The sequence below is a fragment of the Mirounga leonina genome, unplaced genomic scaffold (assembly GCF_011800145.1).
Source record: "Mirounga leonina isolate KUSES-001 unplaced genomic scaffold, KU_Mleo_1.0 Mir_481, whole genome shotgun sequence".
NCBI lineage: Eukaryota > Metazoa > Chordata > Mammalia > Carnivora > Phocidae > Mirounga > Mirounga leonina.
The window spans coordinates 444,319-462,480 of NW_023270773.1; the positions used below are offsets into that span (position 1 = coordinate 444,319).

The window sequence follows — 18,162 nt, forward strand, 5'->3', positions numbered from 1 at the left end:
CAAATAAATAAATAAAAATCTTTAAAAAAATAAAATAAAATAAATGTTTGGTAGAATTCCCCTGGGAAGCCATCTGGCCCTGGGCTTTTGTTTGTTGGGAGATTTTTGATGACTGCTTCAATTTCCTTAGTGGTTATAGGTCTGTTCAGGTTTTCTATTTCTTCCTGGTTCAGTTTTGGTAGTTGACACATCTCTAGGAATGCATCCATTTCTTCCAGGTTATCGAATTTGCTGGCACAGAGTTGCTCATAATATGTTCTTATAATTGTTTGTATTTCTTTGGTGTTGGTTGGGATCTCTCCTCTTTCATTCATGATTTTGTTGATTTGGGTCATTTCTCTTTTCTTTTTGATAAGTCTGGCCAGGGGTTTATCAATCTTGTTAATTCTTTCAAAGAACCAGCTCCTAGTTTCATTGATCTGTTCTACTGTTCTTTTAGTTTCTATTTCATTGATTTCTGCTCTGATCTTTATTATTTCTCTTCTCCTGCTGCGTTTAGGCTTTATTTGCTGTTCTTTCTCCAGCTCCTTTAGGTGTAGGGTTAGGTTGTGTACTTGAGACCTTTCTTGTTTCTTGAGAAAGGCTTGTATTGCTATATACTTTCCTCTTAGGACTGCCTTTGCTGCATCCCAAAGATTTTGAATAGTTGTGTTTTCATTTTCATTGGTTTCCATGTATTTTTTTAATTCTTAATTTCCTGGTTGACCCATTCATTCTTCAGTAGGATGCTCTTTAGCCTCCATGTATTTGAGTTCTTTCCGACTTTCCTCTTGTGATTGAGTTCCAGTTTCAAAGCATTGTGGTCTGAAAATAGGCAGGGAATGATCCCAATCTTTTGGTACTGGTTGAGACCTGATTTATGACCTAGGATGTGATCAATTCTGGAGAATGTTCCATGGGCACTAGAGAAGAATGTGTATTCCGTTGCTTTGGGATGGAATGTTCTGAATAGGTCTGTGAAGTCCATTTGGTCCAGTGTGTCATTTAAAGTCTTTACTTCCTTGTTGATCTTTTGCTTAGACGACCTGTCCATTTCAGTGAGGGGGGTGTTAAAGTCCCCCACTATTATTGTATTGTTGTCGATGTGTTTCTTTGCTTTTGTTATTAATTGCCTTATATAATTGGCTGCTCCCATGTTAGGGGCATAGATATTTACAATTGTTAAATCTTCTTGTTGGATAGATCCTTTAAGTATGATATAGTGTCCTTCCTCATCTCTTATTACAGTCTTTGGTTTCAAATCTAATTTGTCTGATATAAGGATTGCCACCCCATCTTTCTTTTGGTGTCCATTAGCATGGTAAATGGTTTTCCACCCCCTCACTTTCAATCTGGGGGTGTCTTTGGGTCTAAAATGAGTCTCTTGCAGACAGCATATCGATGGGTCTTGTTTTTTAATCCAGTCTGATAGCCTGTGTCTTTTGATTGGGGCATTTAGCCCATTTACATTCAGGGTAACTACTGAAAGATAGGAATTTAGTGCCACTGTATTGCCTGTAAGGTGACTGTTACCGTATATTGTCTGTGTTCCTTTCTGGTCTATGTTGCTTTTAGGCTCTCTCTTTGCTTAGAGGACCCCTTTCATGATTTCTTGTAGGGCTGGTTTTGTGTTTGCAAATTCCTTTAGTTTTTGTTTGTCCTGGAAGCTTTTGATCTCTCCTTCAATTTTCAATGACAGCCTAGCTGGATAGAGTATTCTTGGCTGCATATTTTTCTCATTTAGTGCTCTGAATAGATCCTGCCAGTCCTTTCTGGCCTGCCAGGTCTCTGTGGATAGGTCTGTTGCCAATCTAATGTTTCTACCATTGTAGGTTACATATCTCTTCTCCCGAGCTGCTTTCAGGATTTTCTCTTTGTCTCTGAGACTCATAAGTTTTACTATTAGATGTCGGGGTGTTGACCTATTTTTATTGATTTTGAGAGGGGTTCTCTGTACTTCCTGGATTTTGATGCCTGTTTCCTTCCCCAAATTAGGGAAGTTCTCTGCTATAATTTGCTCCATTATACCTTCTGCCCCTCTCGCTCTTTTTTCTTCTTCTGGGATCCCAATTATTCTAATGTTGTTTCGTCTTATGGTATCGCTTATCTCTCGAATTCTGCCCTCGTGATCCAGTAGTTGTTTATCTCTTTTTCTCAGGTTCTTTATTTTCCATCATTTGGTCTTCTATATTACTGATTCTATCTTCTGCCTCATTTATCCTAGCAGTTAGCGCCCCCATATTTGATTGCTCCTCATTAATAGCCTTTTTGATTTCTACTTGGTTAGATTTTAGTTCTTTTACTTCTCCAGAAAGGGTTTCTCTAATAACTTCCATATTTTTTCAAGCCCAGCTAGTATCTTTAGAGTGATGATTCTGAACTGTAGATCCGACATGGTACTAATGTCCGTATTGAGTAGGTCCCTGGCAGTCGGTACTACCTCTTTTTCTTTTTGTTGAGGTGATTTTTTTCCGTCTTGTCATTTTGTCCAGAGGAGAATAGATTAATGAGAGAACAAAATGCTAGCAGAATAACAACGTCCCCAGAAAATATACTCTAAAGAAATCAGAAAAGACCTGAAGCAGTGGAAAAAGAAAGGGAAAGAGAGAAAAAAGAAAAAGAAAAAAAAGAAAAAGATAAAGATAAAAACAAACAAAAACAAACAAAAAACAACAACAACAACAACAAAAACCAGAATGTGATCAAATATGATCAGGCTGGTATATAGATCAGTGCCACGCACTAGATTTGGGGTGTATTTTGGTTTGTTAGTGACTCCCAAAATTTTAAAGAAAGAAAAACTTATATATGTACAAAAATAAGGGTTGATATGATGAAGGAATGGAATATGAGTGTAAAGATGGGAATTATAAAAAATTTTATAAAAGGAATTGATAAGAAGTTGTTTGAAAAAAGAAAGAAGAGGATTTAAAAAAAAAAGGGAGAGAACGTGATCAGGCAGGGGAGAAGAAAAAACCATATACTAGAGATTTAGGGTATATTTTAATCTGTTAGAAGAAACTATCTCAAAATTTTAAAGAGAGAACAACTTATATATATATGCCAAAAATACAGGTAACTACTATGAAGGGATAGAATATGACTCTAAAAATGAAAAATAGAAATGTTTTTTAAAAAAGGGATTGATGTTGGTTGAAAAAGGGAAGAAGAAAAATTCAAAAAAAAGAAAAAAGACAGTTAAAAAAAAAATTTAACTTTGAAAGACTAAAGAATCACGGTAAAAAAGCCATGAATTCTATGTGCAGTATTCCCCTAGCGCTGGAGTTCTGCTGTTCTCATTTATCGGTAAACTCGGTTTTGGCTGGCTGTTCTTGCTGATCTTCTGGGGGAGGGGCCTGTTGCCGTGGTTTCCAAATGTCTTTGCCGGAGGCGGAATTGCCCCGCCCTTGCCCGATCCAGGCTAAGTAATCTGCTCGGGTTTGCTCTCGGGAGCTTTTGTTCCCTGCGAGCTTTCCGTACAGCTTTGGAGGCGGAGAGTGAAAATGGCGGCCTCGCAATCTCTGCCCTGGAGGAGCCGAGAACTCGGGGCCCCGCTCCTCAGTGAGCCCCCAGAGAAAAGCCGTCAGTCACTCCCGTCTCCCCGGTCTCCAGCCGCACTCCGTGCTCACCCGGCCTGTGACCGTGCGTTTCTATCTCTGGCACCTGACCCCAGGTGGAGTCTCCAAACCCAGCAGATCCCTGCGGTGCACTCCCGCACCTCTCCTCCCGGGGCGAAGAAGGTGAGTCTCCCCGGATCTGCCGCTTGTTGGGTCCCTGCTGGAGGAGCAGTGGCCCGACTGTGCCCTGAATCACGGTTTATGGCAACCCCTGAGCTGAGAGCCCGCGCCTCGGCTCCGTCTCTGCAGCCGGCTTCCCCGCTCCGATACCTGGGAGCTCTGCCACACTCAGGCACCCCTGGTCTTTCTGTGACCCCGAGGGTCCTGAGACCCCACTGTCCCGGAGGGTTCCACCCCCCGCTTAGCCACCAGAGTGACGTCCCTCAGCGGAGCAGACTTCTAAAAGTTCCGATTTTGTGCTCTGCGGCTCTATCACTTGCCAGAAGCGGCCGATGGAGGCCCCTCCCCCGCCGTCTATCCTCCCGAATATCGCCTCGGATTCACTTCTCCGCACGTCCTACCTTCCAGAAAGTGGTCGCTTTTCTGATGAGAGAGTTGTTGCTATTTTTTTCTTCGATCTCCTGTTGAGTTTGTAGGTGTTCAGAATGCTTTGATCCTTATCCAGCTGAATTCCTGAGAGGAGACGAAATTCAGGTCTCCTACTCCTCCGCCATCTTGCTCCGCTCCCCCCAATGTATTTTAAACTGGACACTTCCTGTGTCTAAAGTGCTTTTTGAAAGATTTTTATGGTTCTTGTATTCTTAAGAAGGCACAGCTCCTTAGCCAGTTTCCAGAGGTTCCCAGCATAGCAGGCAGCTGCTTCCCAAATTCAGCTCTGCTCCCCTCCTCGGCAACTTCCTTTCAAAGAGTCACGTTCTCAGAGATAAAGCAAATGTGGTCACATCTGGTAAATCTAAGAGAAGGGTACACGCGTGTCCTATTTTAACTTTTTGGTAGGTTAGAAATTTTGAAAAAAAGAAGAAAAATTGAATTGAATTGTTTGCAGGATTCCAGGAGAAAGTGGATGTAAAGGACCATGTAACTGAGAAAAGTGCCAGATACATGCGTGCACAAAAACCGCAGGCCCAATCCCTGCAGAGGCCCCCAGATGGCACGGCGGGAGCACAGAAAGTAAAACTGTGGCCTGGTACTCACACGGAAGCCCAGGTCTCCAGCATAGCCGCTGTGGTCAGCTTCGCCCTCCTGATGGGGACAGAAAAACGGGTGATGAGCCTCTCAGCAGGGACACCCCAGCTTTTCTCTTAGGCCTCTCATTGCTACTGCTTTCCCTGCGCCCCCAACAGCTGGGACACACTGTGCCCCCGGGAGCAAGGCACGTGGCAGTGTCAGCATCAGCAGAGGCCAATCTCGACGTGTCCTCTGCCATGACACATACAGGACACCCTCCCACAGAAGCCCCGTTACTGAAGAGGGCAAACAGCATGGGGCTGCAGAGGGATGCTAGACAAACAACTTACGGCGGACTCCTCATGCTGGACTTGTCTTTCAGGCTCCTTATAGCCCAGGGGGGCATCGAAGTCCACCTGTGGTTCCAAGAGGAACAGTACAATTTTGGGATGTACTTAGACTTCCTTAGCTTTTCTGTTTTGACTTGAGACAACCGTAGGTTCATATGTGGTTGCAAAAAATGCAACAGAAAGCTGCTCCTGTATACTTGGCCCAGTTTTCCCAATGGTAACATTTTATAAAATTACAGAGTATCACCATCAGGATAGCAGCAGTGGCACCATCCCGCCCTCCTATTCAGATTTCCCAGTTAAGTTCTCACAATTTTATCATGAGTATAGGTCAATGTCTCCACCCCCACAGTCGAGATACTGGACTGTTCCAACCTCAAAGGGACCCCTTAAGTTGTCCTGTTATAACCACACCTGCCTCTCTTCTGGCCTTCTCCTAACTCCTGGTGACCACTATCCTGTCTTCCACTAAAAGCTCACCGATTTCAAGAATGTAGTAACAAATGGAACCAGACAGAATATAACCTTTTGGGATTGGCCCCTCTTGCTCAGCAGCATTCCCTGGAGACCCACCAGGCTGCGGTGGGTACCAGTAGTTGCTTCCTACAAAGGAGCTGAATAAGCTTCCTTAGCTTTCCAGAATATCCACGCTGTGGCCTGTCTGCAATGCTGGTGAGTGCAGCCACCTCAGAATCGGCTACAACTAACTGTGCCACCTCTCGGCCGGAGATGGGTCACCAGGTCAGCAGCCTCCTCACGGCGTTCTGGCATCACCTTCCTCCTTTCTCACCCACACAGTCCTAGGGGCTGCATGACACCCTGGTGGGGCAATGGCTTGCAGGGGTCATCAACTGCCCCTCTCCCCCCGGCCCAAGCGCACTGTAAGCAGCAGAGGTACTCACGTTCATGTCACACTCAATGATGGACACGGCCTTATCAGGCTTCGTCTCCATCACCCGTAGTTCATAGATCTGTGGGAAAACCACAAACATCAGCTGCATGGTTTCGTGGCAGCATCGGGGGCTGTCACCACTCATGTGACTGTGGCTCCCCACCTAGCTCCTGCAGACATACTGTTCACCCCCAGGACACCGTCCCCCAGCCGCACCTCTTGCTGTGACAAGGGGGCTGCCTTTTGCGGGTTTCGGCTGCTTTGATGCCTGCCCAGCACTCAACAGAGGCTGTTCCCTATAAGCGGTTCAAATCAGACAGGGTAGTTATACATCAAATTGCAAAAGACACAACCTTTATCCCAGGAAGTTCACTTCTAGGAATTTATTCTAAGTAAATAATTAGCTAAACACCCGAAGAGAAAATTCTGAGAAGGCTCTCTCCAACATTGCTAATAATAGTGCGTGCTCAAAATATCCACCGATAGATTGGTTAAACGAGTGATATTTGTCCACATATAAAGAAATTACAGTCACCAGGGGAATACTATGCAGCCAACAGGAAAATAAGTTAAAAAGTCAGTTATACTGCTGTGTTCCAAGATAATCTCAAGTATGTAACAAACATAGAAAAGTCCAGAAGGATAAGAGCTAAAAGTAGCGGAATCTGCTTTTTCCTGCACTGTTTTTGGTTCTTTTTACCTAGGGTATGTCTTGCTTTTGTAAAGAATAGTCCAGAGAGTCCCACCATGAAAAAAAGCCTAAGCATTAGTAAAGTGAGAGGGCTTCGTGTGCCCAGGCTGCTTTCTAAAGTTTTCTCATAGCAGCAAGGCATGCATGCCACTGTGTGGATGTAACCCAGTTTCTCCACTCAACATCCAGGCTGGCTCCACTAGTTTTGCCATCCCGTCTACACCACCACCCACACTGCCATGATATCTGTCAATGCTGGGGCCACATGTTCTCATTTTGTTGCAGTCGTGCTTTCAAACTGCAGGTCACAACTGATTAGTGGGCCATAAAACCAACTGTGTCATAACCAGAGCTGGGAAAGAAAAATCACGGAAGGAGCACAACAGAAATACTAGACTATGTTGCATGTGGTAACAAGAAATACTTCTGTGACTTTTTTTTAGTTTTTTGTATTGTCACACTGCATCTAAAACAGTAATTTTAAACTGTCTTTAAACACTCAACATGTACGTAGAATTCCCAGTTATTTTTACTGATTGAACATTTTCCCGGATTGCAAATAGAGAACACTTTCATTCTGAACAACTCTTTATTTCTTATTTTTTTAAAAGATTTTATTTCTTTATTTGACAGAGACACAGCGAGAGAGGGAACACAAGCAGGGGGAATGGGAGAGGGAGAAGCAGGCTTCCCGCGGAGCAGGGAGCCCAATGCGGGGCTCGATCCCAGGACCCTGAGACCATGACCTGAGCTGAAGGCAGACGCTTAACGACTGAGCCACCCAGGCGCCCCGTGAACAACTCTTTAGACTTCTTCTTTTCCAATATTTGAGATGTCCTCGTTTCAGGCTTACATGTTAAATACTATTACCGCTTTATGTGGCGATGTTTACCAATATTCACTTCGTATTTGCTAGTTTATTTGTTCACTGTTCCTTCTGGCATGCTGGTCTTTCCTTCTAGGATACTGCTTACTCCTGAAGCACATGCTTTTAAAGTTCCATTCGGTAAATAAACTCTCTCTGATTTTGCTAATCTGAAAGTATTTTGATTGCATTCTCTAAAGATGAAGATGACTTTGGTGACAGTTCCTGTCATCCTTTGAAGATACACTCGATCCTTGAACAACACAGGTTTGAACTGCACTGGTCCACTTACATGGGGAGTTTTCACAGTCTATTTTCTCTCGCTTGTTGACTCTTAGTAACATTTTCTTTTCTCCAGCTTACTCTACTGCAACAGCCCAGTTTATGACACACATAACATCACTATGTGTGTTCATCAGCTGTTCCTGTTCGTGGTAAGGCTCCTGGTCAACAGTAGACAATAGTGAAGTTTTGGAGAGTGAGACGTTATACACGGAGTTTTCACTGTGCAGGGCTGGGTGACCCTAACCCCATATTCTGCAAGGGTCAACTGTTTTCTGCTATTTGGGGCTGTAATGGCTGCCGTCCCTTTCTAAGTACCTGCTCTCTGCTTACCTCTCGGTATCTGGTATTTGCTGTCTGCAACTCACCCTGTGTGATATACCCTATACTCCCTGTAACTGTGGGCTGAAGGCCAGCTCTAAAACAATTTCACTTACTGTCTCTTCACAATATCACCACTCCTCTGCTCTCTCCTGCTGGCATTTTCACCGAGCATGTGTGATTTTCTCAGGATCCCCAATACCCTAGTCTCCCCTGTGCTCATGAACTTGATTCTCTGTGTAGATTTCTAAAGTACTTCTCCAAATTTAGCTTTCATTTCATGAATTCTTTGTCAGCTGTTATTTAACTCTTTGACTGTTTTTCAGATCTTCCTAGTTATTTTTGGTAGTCTTTTGCTGACTGCTAAATTTTATGATTCCATTTTTAAAATGTTTTTGAATATTTTATACATAATTACTTTATATTTGTATCTGAAAATGCCAATACTGGGGCCCCTGGGTGGCTCAGTTGGTTAAGCATCTGCCTTCGGTTCAGGTCATGATCTCAGGGTCCTGGGATTGAGCCCTGAGTCTGGCTCCCTGCTCAGTGGGGGAGTCTGCTTCCCCCTCTCCTTCTGCCCTTCCACGGCCCCCACCCCCACCCAGCTCATGCTCTCTCTCAATAAATCAAATCTTAAAAAAACCAAACCAAACCAAACCAAAAAAAAAAATCCAACGAAAATGCCAATACTGATTTCCTTAAGGGTCTATGTCTGCTTTTCTTGTCTCTGCTTGGGTGTCTGGTGGTTTTATTATGAATTCTTGTTTGCTTGTTCCATCTACAGCAGTCCTGAGGGCTTAAATAAACTGGGGCTGCTTTTCCCAGAGAGTATTTGGGTTCCTTCTCCTGGGATGAGGACAACATCCACCTCTGGATCTGTTTAAGCTCCTTTAAGGGTCTTACTTTAATGTGGAAGCCTCCAGTTCAGATCTCCCACTAAAGCACTGACATGGTCATTTGCACGCAGGACAACACTGTGAGAGATTCTTTAAAACCTCCTATGTTTTTAGCAAGACCAACAATGCATTCATAATCTAGACTTTATCGTAAATTAATCGGGTTTTATGAGAAGGGCCCTTTAGAGTACCTAGCCTTCCATACTTCCAGAAGTAGAAGTCCAAGCATTTCAATTCTATGTAACTCACCTTCCCTTTCAGTGCAAAAATTTCAATATTATCTTTTATCATCAATTTCGATTGTATTTAGCATTACTCACTTAATATTAAGAACACTAACATTAAGGCGGCCCATAATTAATTATGAAAGTCTCAAGTATTCAGTTAAGGTAGAGAGTACCTAAAATGTCCCCCACAAAGCTAAAGGGAATAAGATTACTTCTTAGTTGAGGAGAAAATATAAAAGTGTGATTCAAAACCCACAGAATGACAAATAAGGATTCTCAGCAACAGATGCCTCAAACAGAAGGAAACTCAAAGAACACACTGGATCCCTACATTGACATGGAAGGAGCAACTGGCTGAACCACAGGCACCTCTTCTCAGTTGTGAGCGCCCGAGTCCCCGATGGGATGGGAGAGTGTGTGAAGGAGCAGGGAGCTGGCTCAGGGAAAGGCAGGCAGGGGCTGTGGTCACTCCTGAGCACCGGGAGGTCTGCTCTAGCGGCAGCTCCACAAAGGTCACCATCCACTGTCACAGTGGGCGAGGCTATCCACGTGGCTGTGCTCCATGCCTGCGGCAGGATGGATTATCAGCCGGCTTGCCATCTATGACATTTTGCCTCAGCTTCTTGCCACAGATAACGGGGATGTGGATAATGTCTTGAATTTTGTGTCACTTAAACAGGACATGAATGAGAAATGGGAGGGTGAGAGATGACGTTAGCTTACGGCTAAACTGTCTAGATCCAGACAGCTGGGCAAGCATTGAATCACAGATGAACATATATGGCGTTCAGACCCAAAAGACTCATGTCCCAGAGGAGCTACTAAGGGAAAACCAGAGCTGAAGAAAACAGGAGGAAGAGGACATGTGCTCCCATGAGGAGAGGGCACGTGACCGCAGGCGACACCGTCCCTCGGCAGAGCCAGGCTCTGCTCTCCCTGTGCCCCACAGCACTTGGAGCACGTTGTAGGGCCAGCTCCTTGAGGGCCTGTCCAAGGGAATCACAAGGATGAGGACCCAGGCTGCTTTGTTTCTGTGTCCCCACAGACCAGCAAAGGGATTAGCTCAGATTACAGGTACAGTGGAGAGCTTCCTGAAAGAGGCACAATCGGCACCCTTGGCATCATGGGATACAGGCATATGATTAATAATGTTAAGCTCACGCACCTGTAAATGCAATCCATCAATTCTCCACACAGAGCTGCTGAATGAATTACTATACGACTCTAAACACGAATCCACGGAGACTTAAAAAAGCAAGCAAACAGTAGGCAGCCATCATGATAAAAGCCAGGCATACCCTGCCTAAAAAGAACCCCCATTCAAACCCCAGAATGGAGACACTCACACTGCTGGCCCCACGGTGGAAACGCTCACCTTCTCATTGTAGTTGATGGCAATCACATCCCCTGTGGTCAGACAGGCAAAGTTTCTCAAGGCGTTTTCTAATCTGCAGACACACACTGTCAAGGCAACGTGGCAACATGGGTACCTTAAATCTGAAACAAGTTCCATGAGGGGTTTAGATCACCTCCATCATAAAGTATACCAGACAGACATGTACCAAGCTGGTGCTAAAACACACGACTTTGACACAGTGGGATGATACTAAGCAATAATTATGGAAGGGTAAACTCATAGCATGCATGAATCTCGCAAACGCCGCTGAGGGAAAGAACCCGCCACAAAGTGTTCCCTCAAGAAAGCTCTCTGAGGGCTGGGAGGCACGGGGAGGCTCCTAGGGCTGGAGGTCAGGTGAGGACGGGCAGGCAAGGCCACAGAAGGACCTTTTGGAAAGATGGAAATGTTCTGGTTACACGGGTGTTCACATTTGCCAACTCATCAAACCGTGCATTTTATTGTATGTAAACTACATCTGAACAAGTTGATCTTAAAAATCCCATGGAAGCACAGAAGAAAAAAAGACTGAGTGAATGATAAATAGGCCCCCTTAAAAATCAAAGATGTTCTCTTTGACACTTTTGTTGTTTCTGTCTTTTGGGTGGTAACCCAACTTTAGGGGTATGTTTCAAAAGAAAAACTAAAAAAATAAAAATTAAAAAGGAAAAAGGAACCTGTAAACTTTTTTTCTAATAGTAAATAATAACTTCTTAAAAACTGAATAACCCAAATGCCCAGGCAAGGGAGTAACGCCTAATCACATGGAAGATTTTAACCACATCATCCTCATCAACTCAGAGAATTATTTAAATAGAACGGTCAAACATACAACGTGGCTCCAGAACCCAGCAACAGGACACGGCATAGCAGGTGAGGCTCTCAGAGTCTGAGGGTGCAAGACTCAGCCTGTCTAGGATCCCTTCTCTTACTCTTACTCTGTGTCTTACTCAGACAGCCTTCCGAGATGAGAAAAGCTTTGTGAAAAGGGTATTCTGTGCATACTGTCTTTGTCCCCTTGCATAAAATGCCCGGCTGTTGGGGTGCCCTCCCTTAACTCCTCCAGTGGCCCTTCAAGGCGAGAGGCGCTAAGCTGTCAAAGCCAGCCCACATGGCCTCTGCGGGTGGAGCCGGCTTCTGCCTCACAGCCCTGCGTGCTCCCCCTTCTCCCTGCTGTGCTGAGTCTGGCTTTACTAAGACTGCCTCTATTCTGTCAGCCAGACTCGGGAGCACCAGACTGCCTCTCAGCTGACAAAAGGGACACTCTTTCTCCGCGGGCTAAAAAGTTAACCATGCCTATAGAAACAGCCTCTGAAAACAATCTGGTAAGTCTGTACCACAACACACATGAAAATCCAGAGAAAGACCAGAAGGGGCTGCAGTCATGGAGGCAGACACCCCTGGGCACTGCCAGCCAGACAAGCACCTCCAAGGCAGAGCTCTGAGGCACCGGGCAAGCAGATCTTGCCAGAGGATGTCACCCTGCCTGTAAGATGGAAAGCATCCAACAATGAGAGCTGTGAGCACAGCTCCCCAGACGCCCACTGTGTCCAGGGCCCAGTCATAGGGGACTCAACAGGCTTGTCCACAGACATGGTCAGCAAAAGACTCAACACAGCCCACCCACATCCAGGACATGGCCAGCAGCAAGCTTGCTCCCTGGTTTGGGGTGGGGACAGGGGTGTGCAACCAGAGGGGGGTGGAAGCAGGGTTTTTTTTGTTTTGTTTTTAAACTGTCTACCTATCTGTATTGTTCAATTGTGTTTTTTTCAAGCCTTTTAAAAACAGGCGGTGGAGTGACCACTGTGTAACACGATCTGAACAAGCCAAGCTGGGGCCTCCAAGCCAGAGGTCTAGACCACAGACCACACACAACGTTCTCCTTGCCCACACCAGTTACTCCTTAAATTATCAACACACATGTCTGGCTTACGTTCAGAGAACATATCAAAACCCACTAAAACCTAAAATCTTTTCTTTGCTCTTGCTGACAGAAAATGTACTCTGTCAATGCTCCCCACTGGTTTGGAGTGCAAAGCGCTAACCCTGGGTAAAAGGTGAGGCTGAGTAGTGCTCATGGCTGAGCTGGGGCACCAGGGGCTCACTGGGGTAGGGTCCAGAGGGAGACCAGCCAACCTCTTTCCACCAGAACACACTGAGCTTTGTGCCAGGTGCCCCAGTCCACCTGGAGGAAGGGTTCCATTTTGCCCTCAAGGAAGTGCCTGGAGAGCATCCAAAAGCATCCCATAGAGTGCCCAGGGTGTTTGTCCAGGGCCACGCTGGGGTGGACGTGCTGGCCAAACGCCATTCTTCTCCATTCACTACTTCAATCACAAACCAATGTGTGGTCCTCAAAGTAGGCACATGCTCAACAAAGAGCTCGGTAGTTTATAGAATACCGGCACACCTCTCCTTTGTCCAAAGAACCCTTCTTATCTCAAAAGGATACACTGCTTTGGGGTTGGTGATGTCCAGGAAGTCAGGGCTCTGAGGCTGGAATTTGGAGTACGTGGCCACTTGAAGGTTGACACTCTCCACCTGAACCAAGCCCCCTTCTTCCAACAGCAAATTCTGCATCATCTAAAGGAAGAAGAAGGCTACATGAGGCTCCTGGAAATTAAGTGGCCAGCATTGAGCGCCATCTAACCACACACTCGGCAGGCCCAGGTCCGACATTCAGATGTCCTCTTCCTTGGGTCCCTGGAAGAGGAACCTGAGATGAGGTCCCCAAGTGATTTGATGTCAGGAAGGAGGAAAAAGCAAGCCAGCAAACAAGTCAAAGACATGAAAGGAAAGCCTTGGGGTGCTACCGGGAGGCTGCAGCTGGCAATGTGAGTGTCTCTGCCAGCCTCTGAGAAAAGATGGTCCACTGGGAGGGTCACCTGGAAGTGTGAGGTGCCAGCAGTGCCAGGTCTCCTAGGGGCACAGTGTTTCCCCAGGGGAGCTCACCCCCTCCCCCATACCTCTGCGCTGTCCCACACCCAACTTACAAGGCCTTGGGGCAAACAGGGCTGCAATGGAGGCAGGATAATGACACTAGGTGGGCTCACCTCACATGGAAGGGCCCTATAGCTAAGGCGCAGGGTGGTGACAAGTCCCCACAGGGGTCTGCTACAGGGGTCATATAAAACTGACAAAGACACCCCACACCTCTATGAAATCACCCTGCATGGTGGACACTGGCTGAGGAACAAGGCGGAGAAAGAAGAACATAGGCATGTGAGTACCTGGTGTGCAGCAAGTCAAGACACCACAATAAGGCTGACACTCGGGGGTCTGAGACAAGGAGGGTGGGCCAGAAATGAGAAACCCTGCACACCTTGGAATGGTTTTTTGCTTTTCTTGTTTTAGAGTTGTTGTTGTTGTTGTTTTAAGATTTATTTGAGAGAGCGAGCATGAGCACTCATGTGAGTATGAGCAGGGGGCGGGGAAAGGGAGAGGGAGAGAGAATCTCAAGCAGACTGCGTGCTGAGCGCGGAGCCTGACGAGGGGCTTGATCTTAGGACCCTGAGATCATGACTTGAGCCGAAACCAAGAGTCAGCCAACTAACCGACTGAGCCACCCAGGCGCCCCTTAAGAGTTTCTTTTTTTAAAGATTTTATTTATTTGACAGAGAGAGACGCAGCGAGAGAGGGAACACAAGCAGGGGGAGCAGGAGAGGGAGAAGCAGGCTTCCTGCGTAGCAGGGAGCCCGATGCAGGGCTCGATCCCAGGACCCTGGGATCATGACCTGAGCCGAAGGCCGACGCTTAATGACTGAGCCACACAGGCGCCACCCCCCCCCAGAGTTTCTTAAAGAGAACTTCAAACATAAAAGCAGACAGAACAGGGAGGGTGTCTACCTGGCTCAGTCGGTAGGGCATGAGACTCTGGATCTAGGGGTTGTAAGTTCGAGCCCCACGCTGGGGGTAGATTACTAAAAACAAACAAACAAAAACTTAAAAAAAAAAAAGGGCAGAGAGAACTGCACGAGTGAGCCTCTATACACCCACCCCTGGTTTCAACCATGATCAGGTCACAGCTGACCTCTACTCCTCAGTCACCGCCCCACTCCCTGGCCCCATCCCACACTGGGCTGCCCTGAAGCTGGTCCCAGGCACATCCCTTCAAGAACACTTCCCCCAGGTGACACTATTGAACAGTGCTGCTGACCACCTCTGTGCTGTCCACAGGGGTAGTTAGGAGGTGACTCTAAAAGCCCAAGGACAAGATGCATGTAAAAGGAAGGCAGGCCAGGACCAAGGTGGGCAGAGGTCATGAGCAAGGCTGGAGAGTGAGCAGGGCCCCACGGACAAGCCTGTTGAGGTCCCCACACACTCTTGTTGAAGGGTGCTCGCCAGGCTGGGGTGGCCGCTCCGACAAATGCTACAGGCAGGCTGAGTAGGATGGAAAGGCAACGGGCTTGGTAACTGGGATGTTCAGTGACCCTGGAGAGGGACGGTTTCATGGGAAGTGCTCTAAGGACTGGCAGTCAGTCTGCTGCAGCCCAAGCTCACAGTCCCTTAGGGATTTCCTTGGGAAATCTGCCAGAGAAGACGGAGGGTAACTGATGGCTAGAGGAAGGACACAGCCACTGGCAGCTCGAGGAGGAAAGGCAGGATCCCAGTCCCCCTGCTTGTGGTTGAATCAGCAGGCTCAGGCTCAGACAGGACTTGGGGAGAGAAGTGGCTGGTGGAAGAGCCCGAGGGCAAGGAGGAGGCTTGCTCCAGGTCTGGTCCACTCCTTGTGTGCACAAGCCCCTGGAGGGCCTTGGCCACCATGGGGCACAGGCAGTATGACAGGCACCCCGCAGGCAGGCATCCACACACTCCCAGTGGTCCTGGGCAGGGATCTCGATCTAGGCCAGTAGAGGAGCCCGCAGGTACTAGAAGAGAGGCCAGCATCTGTTCCAGCTGACTCGCCCTGAAGAAGCCTGGGAGCTCCGGGTGGGATGAAGCCTGCCAAGCAGCTAATGGAAGGCACCTGCTCACATACCCGCTGGGGGTGGAAAAGATCCTCAGGCCGGCTCTGCAGCAGCGTCTGGGAAACCCCAGGCAACCACCCACTCTAGTCAAGAGCTGGAAGACCGGCCCAGAAAGAAGCAGGTCCACGTTACCTAAAGAAGCTTCCCAGGGAATATGCTATTTCTCAGCAAAAGGGATCCAACTAGTTTTCTGATCCAAAATGGTCTGAGAGCCTGGACAAGGGGCCACCCAAACTCAATGTCTGTGGGTTAGAGAGAGAACCTTTGAGGTATGGTTTTCCCCAGGGTTACTATCTCCTCTTTTATCTCTTTGTAAGAGTCACAGAGGGCCTCTGAGGATCCAGAATGGCCCTGGGAAGTTGTCAGTGCCCAACACTTCAGCCACCCACAGCACTCTATCTGATGAATAGGACAAGGCCTTGGACCCATGAGTGGCACCTGTAAACCCACACGACAATAAGGTGCTGAGCAGGGCAAGTGAGCAGGGAAGCAAGTGGAGTCTGGGCTTTGAGGCACGAGTAAGAGCTCCCTGGGGGACTGAGGCTAGAAAACAACATAGGAGAGGCCAGGCAGGAGTGAGATGGGTGAGGTGGGGGAAGAGGCTGGCCCAAAGTAAGGGCCTAGTACTCAGGAAGGACCCAGGCTCAAGAGAAAGTCTGAAGGCAAAAAGAGAGGCTTTGTTTCCATGGCAAGGAAGTGACGTGCTTTGGAAAGACTCAGCAGCCAGCCTGAGGATCTTTCCCACCCCCAGCGGGTATGTGAGCAGGTGCCTTCCATTAGCTGCTTGGCAGGCTCCATCCCACCCGGAGCTCCCAGGCTTCTTCAGGGCGAGTCAGCCTGGAACAGATGCTGGCCTCTCTTCTAGTACCTGAGGCCTCGTCTACTGGCCTAGATCGAGATCCCTGCCCAGGACCACTGGGAGTGTGTGGATGCCTGCCGCGGGGTGCCTGTGATACTAGACAAGCATCTAAGTGCACTCGCATGCACACACACACGTGACAGAACTGGGGAGAAATTAGTAAAATTGGGGAGCAGATGTATTAAAACCTAAAATCCTATACTCAGACCACTTCAAAAATACTCCTGCTTTATTATTTTTACAAAAGCCTTACCCAGGAGATGGCAGGTAAATAACATGGCTGTGGTTTCTGGGCTACCGGGTGATCGACTGTCAAAGAAAAGGCCACCCCTCCGAGTACACAGAGCCTTGTTCCGAATCCCATCCTTGTAGCCATGACACACGCTGAGGGCTGCCCTTCTATGGGGCCCCAAACCTGAGACAGGCCCACAGACTCTCCAAGACCGGCGCGGCCCCACTCACCCAGTGTGGGAGGTAGCAGATGCCCTCATCGGCCACAAACTCCAGCACACCGCAGTGCGTCATGCGGTCCGAGTTCTTGTTGGTCAGTTTGAACAGCATGGGGTACGTAATGTTGAGTCGGCCTAAAAAGGGGAGAGGCTGAGGCACAGCTTCTGTGAGGGAGAAGTTCTATTCCCCAAATGCGCTCCTCTGAAAATCAGCCTCCCTGGGTGCCCATCATGGCTCCACACAGCCCCGCTCCTCAGAGCAGGCCCTCAGACCCATGAGGTGCTTCGGCCCCTGGGTGCCTGCCCATGCGCCCCCCCATGCATATCACTTGGCCCATAGCTCAGGAATGTTTGGTGACCCAGGGACCAGTACTGGCTTACACTTGAGGCTCTCTGAAATCCCAGTTTTAAAAGGTTGTATGTTAACTCATTTATTCATAAATAATTAATTGCCAACCACATGCTGGACAAAATCCCTGCCTGCAAAGGTTTCTTTCTTTTTTTTTTTTTCATTTTTTTATTCTTATGTTAATCCCCATACATTACAACATTAGTTTTAGATGAAGTGTTCCATGATTCATTGTTTGTGCACAACACCCAGTGCTCCATGCAGAATGTGCCCTCCTCAATACCCACCACCAGGCTAACCCATCCTCCCACCCCCCTCCCCTCTAGAACCCTGTTTGTTTTTCAGAGTCCATCGTCTCTCATGGTTCGTCTACCCCTCCGATTTCCCCCGCTTCATTCTTCCCCTCCTGCTACCTTCTTCTTCTTCTTTTTTTTTTTCCTTAACATATATTGCATTATTTGTTTCAGAGGTACAGATCTGAGATTCAACAGTCTTGCACAATTCACAGCACTTACCAGAGCACATACCCTCCCCAGTGTCCTGCAAAGGTTTCTAGTTAGAAAGGTGGGGACAAAAGAAACACGTGCACTGAGATGTTGCAGTGCTGTGGGAAGGGTGGTATGGGGGAGGCAGCATTCCTGTAGTCGTTCATGCCAGTCCTGGGCAGGCCAGCCAGGAAGGGAAGGCCAGAGAGGAAGCAGCCTGAACAAAGGCATGGAAGGAAGGGGAGCTCAGCCAGTTTGGGAATGGCTGGCCATCAGGTGAAACTGGGGCACAGGGAAAGGGTGAGAGTGTGGTCAGGAGGAGAGGGAGGCTGGGCCAGACACTATGCTGGGTGGGAGCATTCAGCAATGTGGGCTCTCAGCAAGGTCATGACACAGTACGCCCCCTCACTCT

The 18,162-nt window shown here is 47.5% G+C and overlaps 1 protein-coding gene across 2 annotated transcripts in view; it reads right to left on the reverse strand.

Moving 5' to 3' along the window:
- UFD1 (ubiquitin recognition factor in ER associated degradation 1) overlaps positions 1 to 18,162 on the reverse strand; it is a 33,563-nt gene that overhangs the window by 9,407 nt on the left and 5,994 nt on the right. For both annotated transcript variants that reach the window (XM_034989121.1, XM_034989120.1), the window contains exons 4-9: positions 16,930 to 17,051; positions 13,094 to 13,224; positions 10,624 to 10,696; positions 5,977 to 6,045; positions 5,075 to 5,140; positions 4,752 to 4,799 (exon numbers count right to left, since the gene is read on the reverse strand). In XM_034989121.1, coding sequence (XP_034845012.1) covers positions 4,752 to 4,799; positions 5,075 to 5,140; positions 5,977 to 6,045; positions 10,624 to 10,696; positions 13,094 to 13,224; positions 16,930 to 17,051 — 509 coding nt within the window. The remainder of the gene's footprint in view (positions 1 to 4,751; positions 4,800 to 5,074; positions 5,141 to 5,976; positions 6,046 to 10,623; positions 10,697 to 13,093; positions 13,225 to 16,929; positions 17,052 to 18,162) is intronic.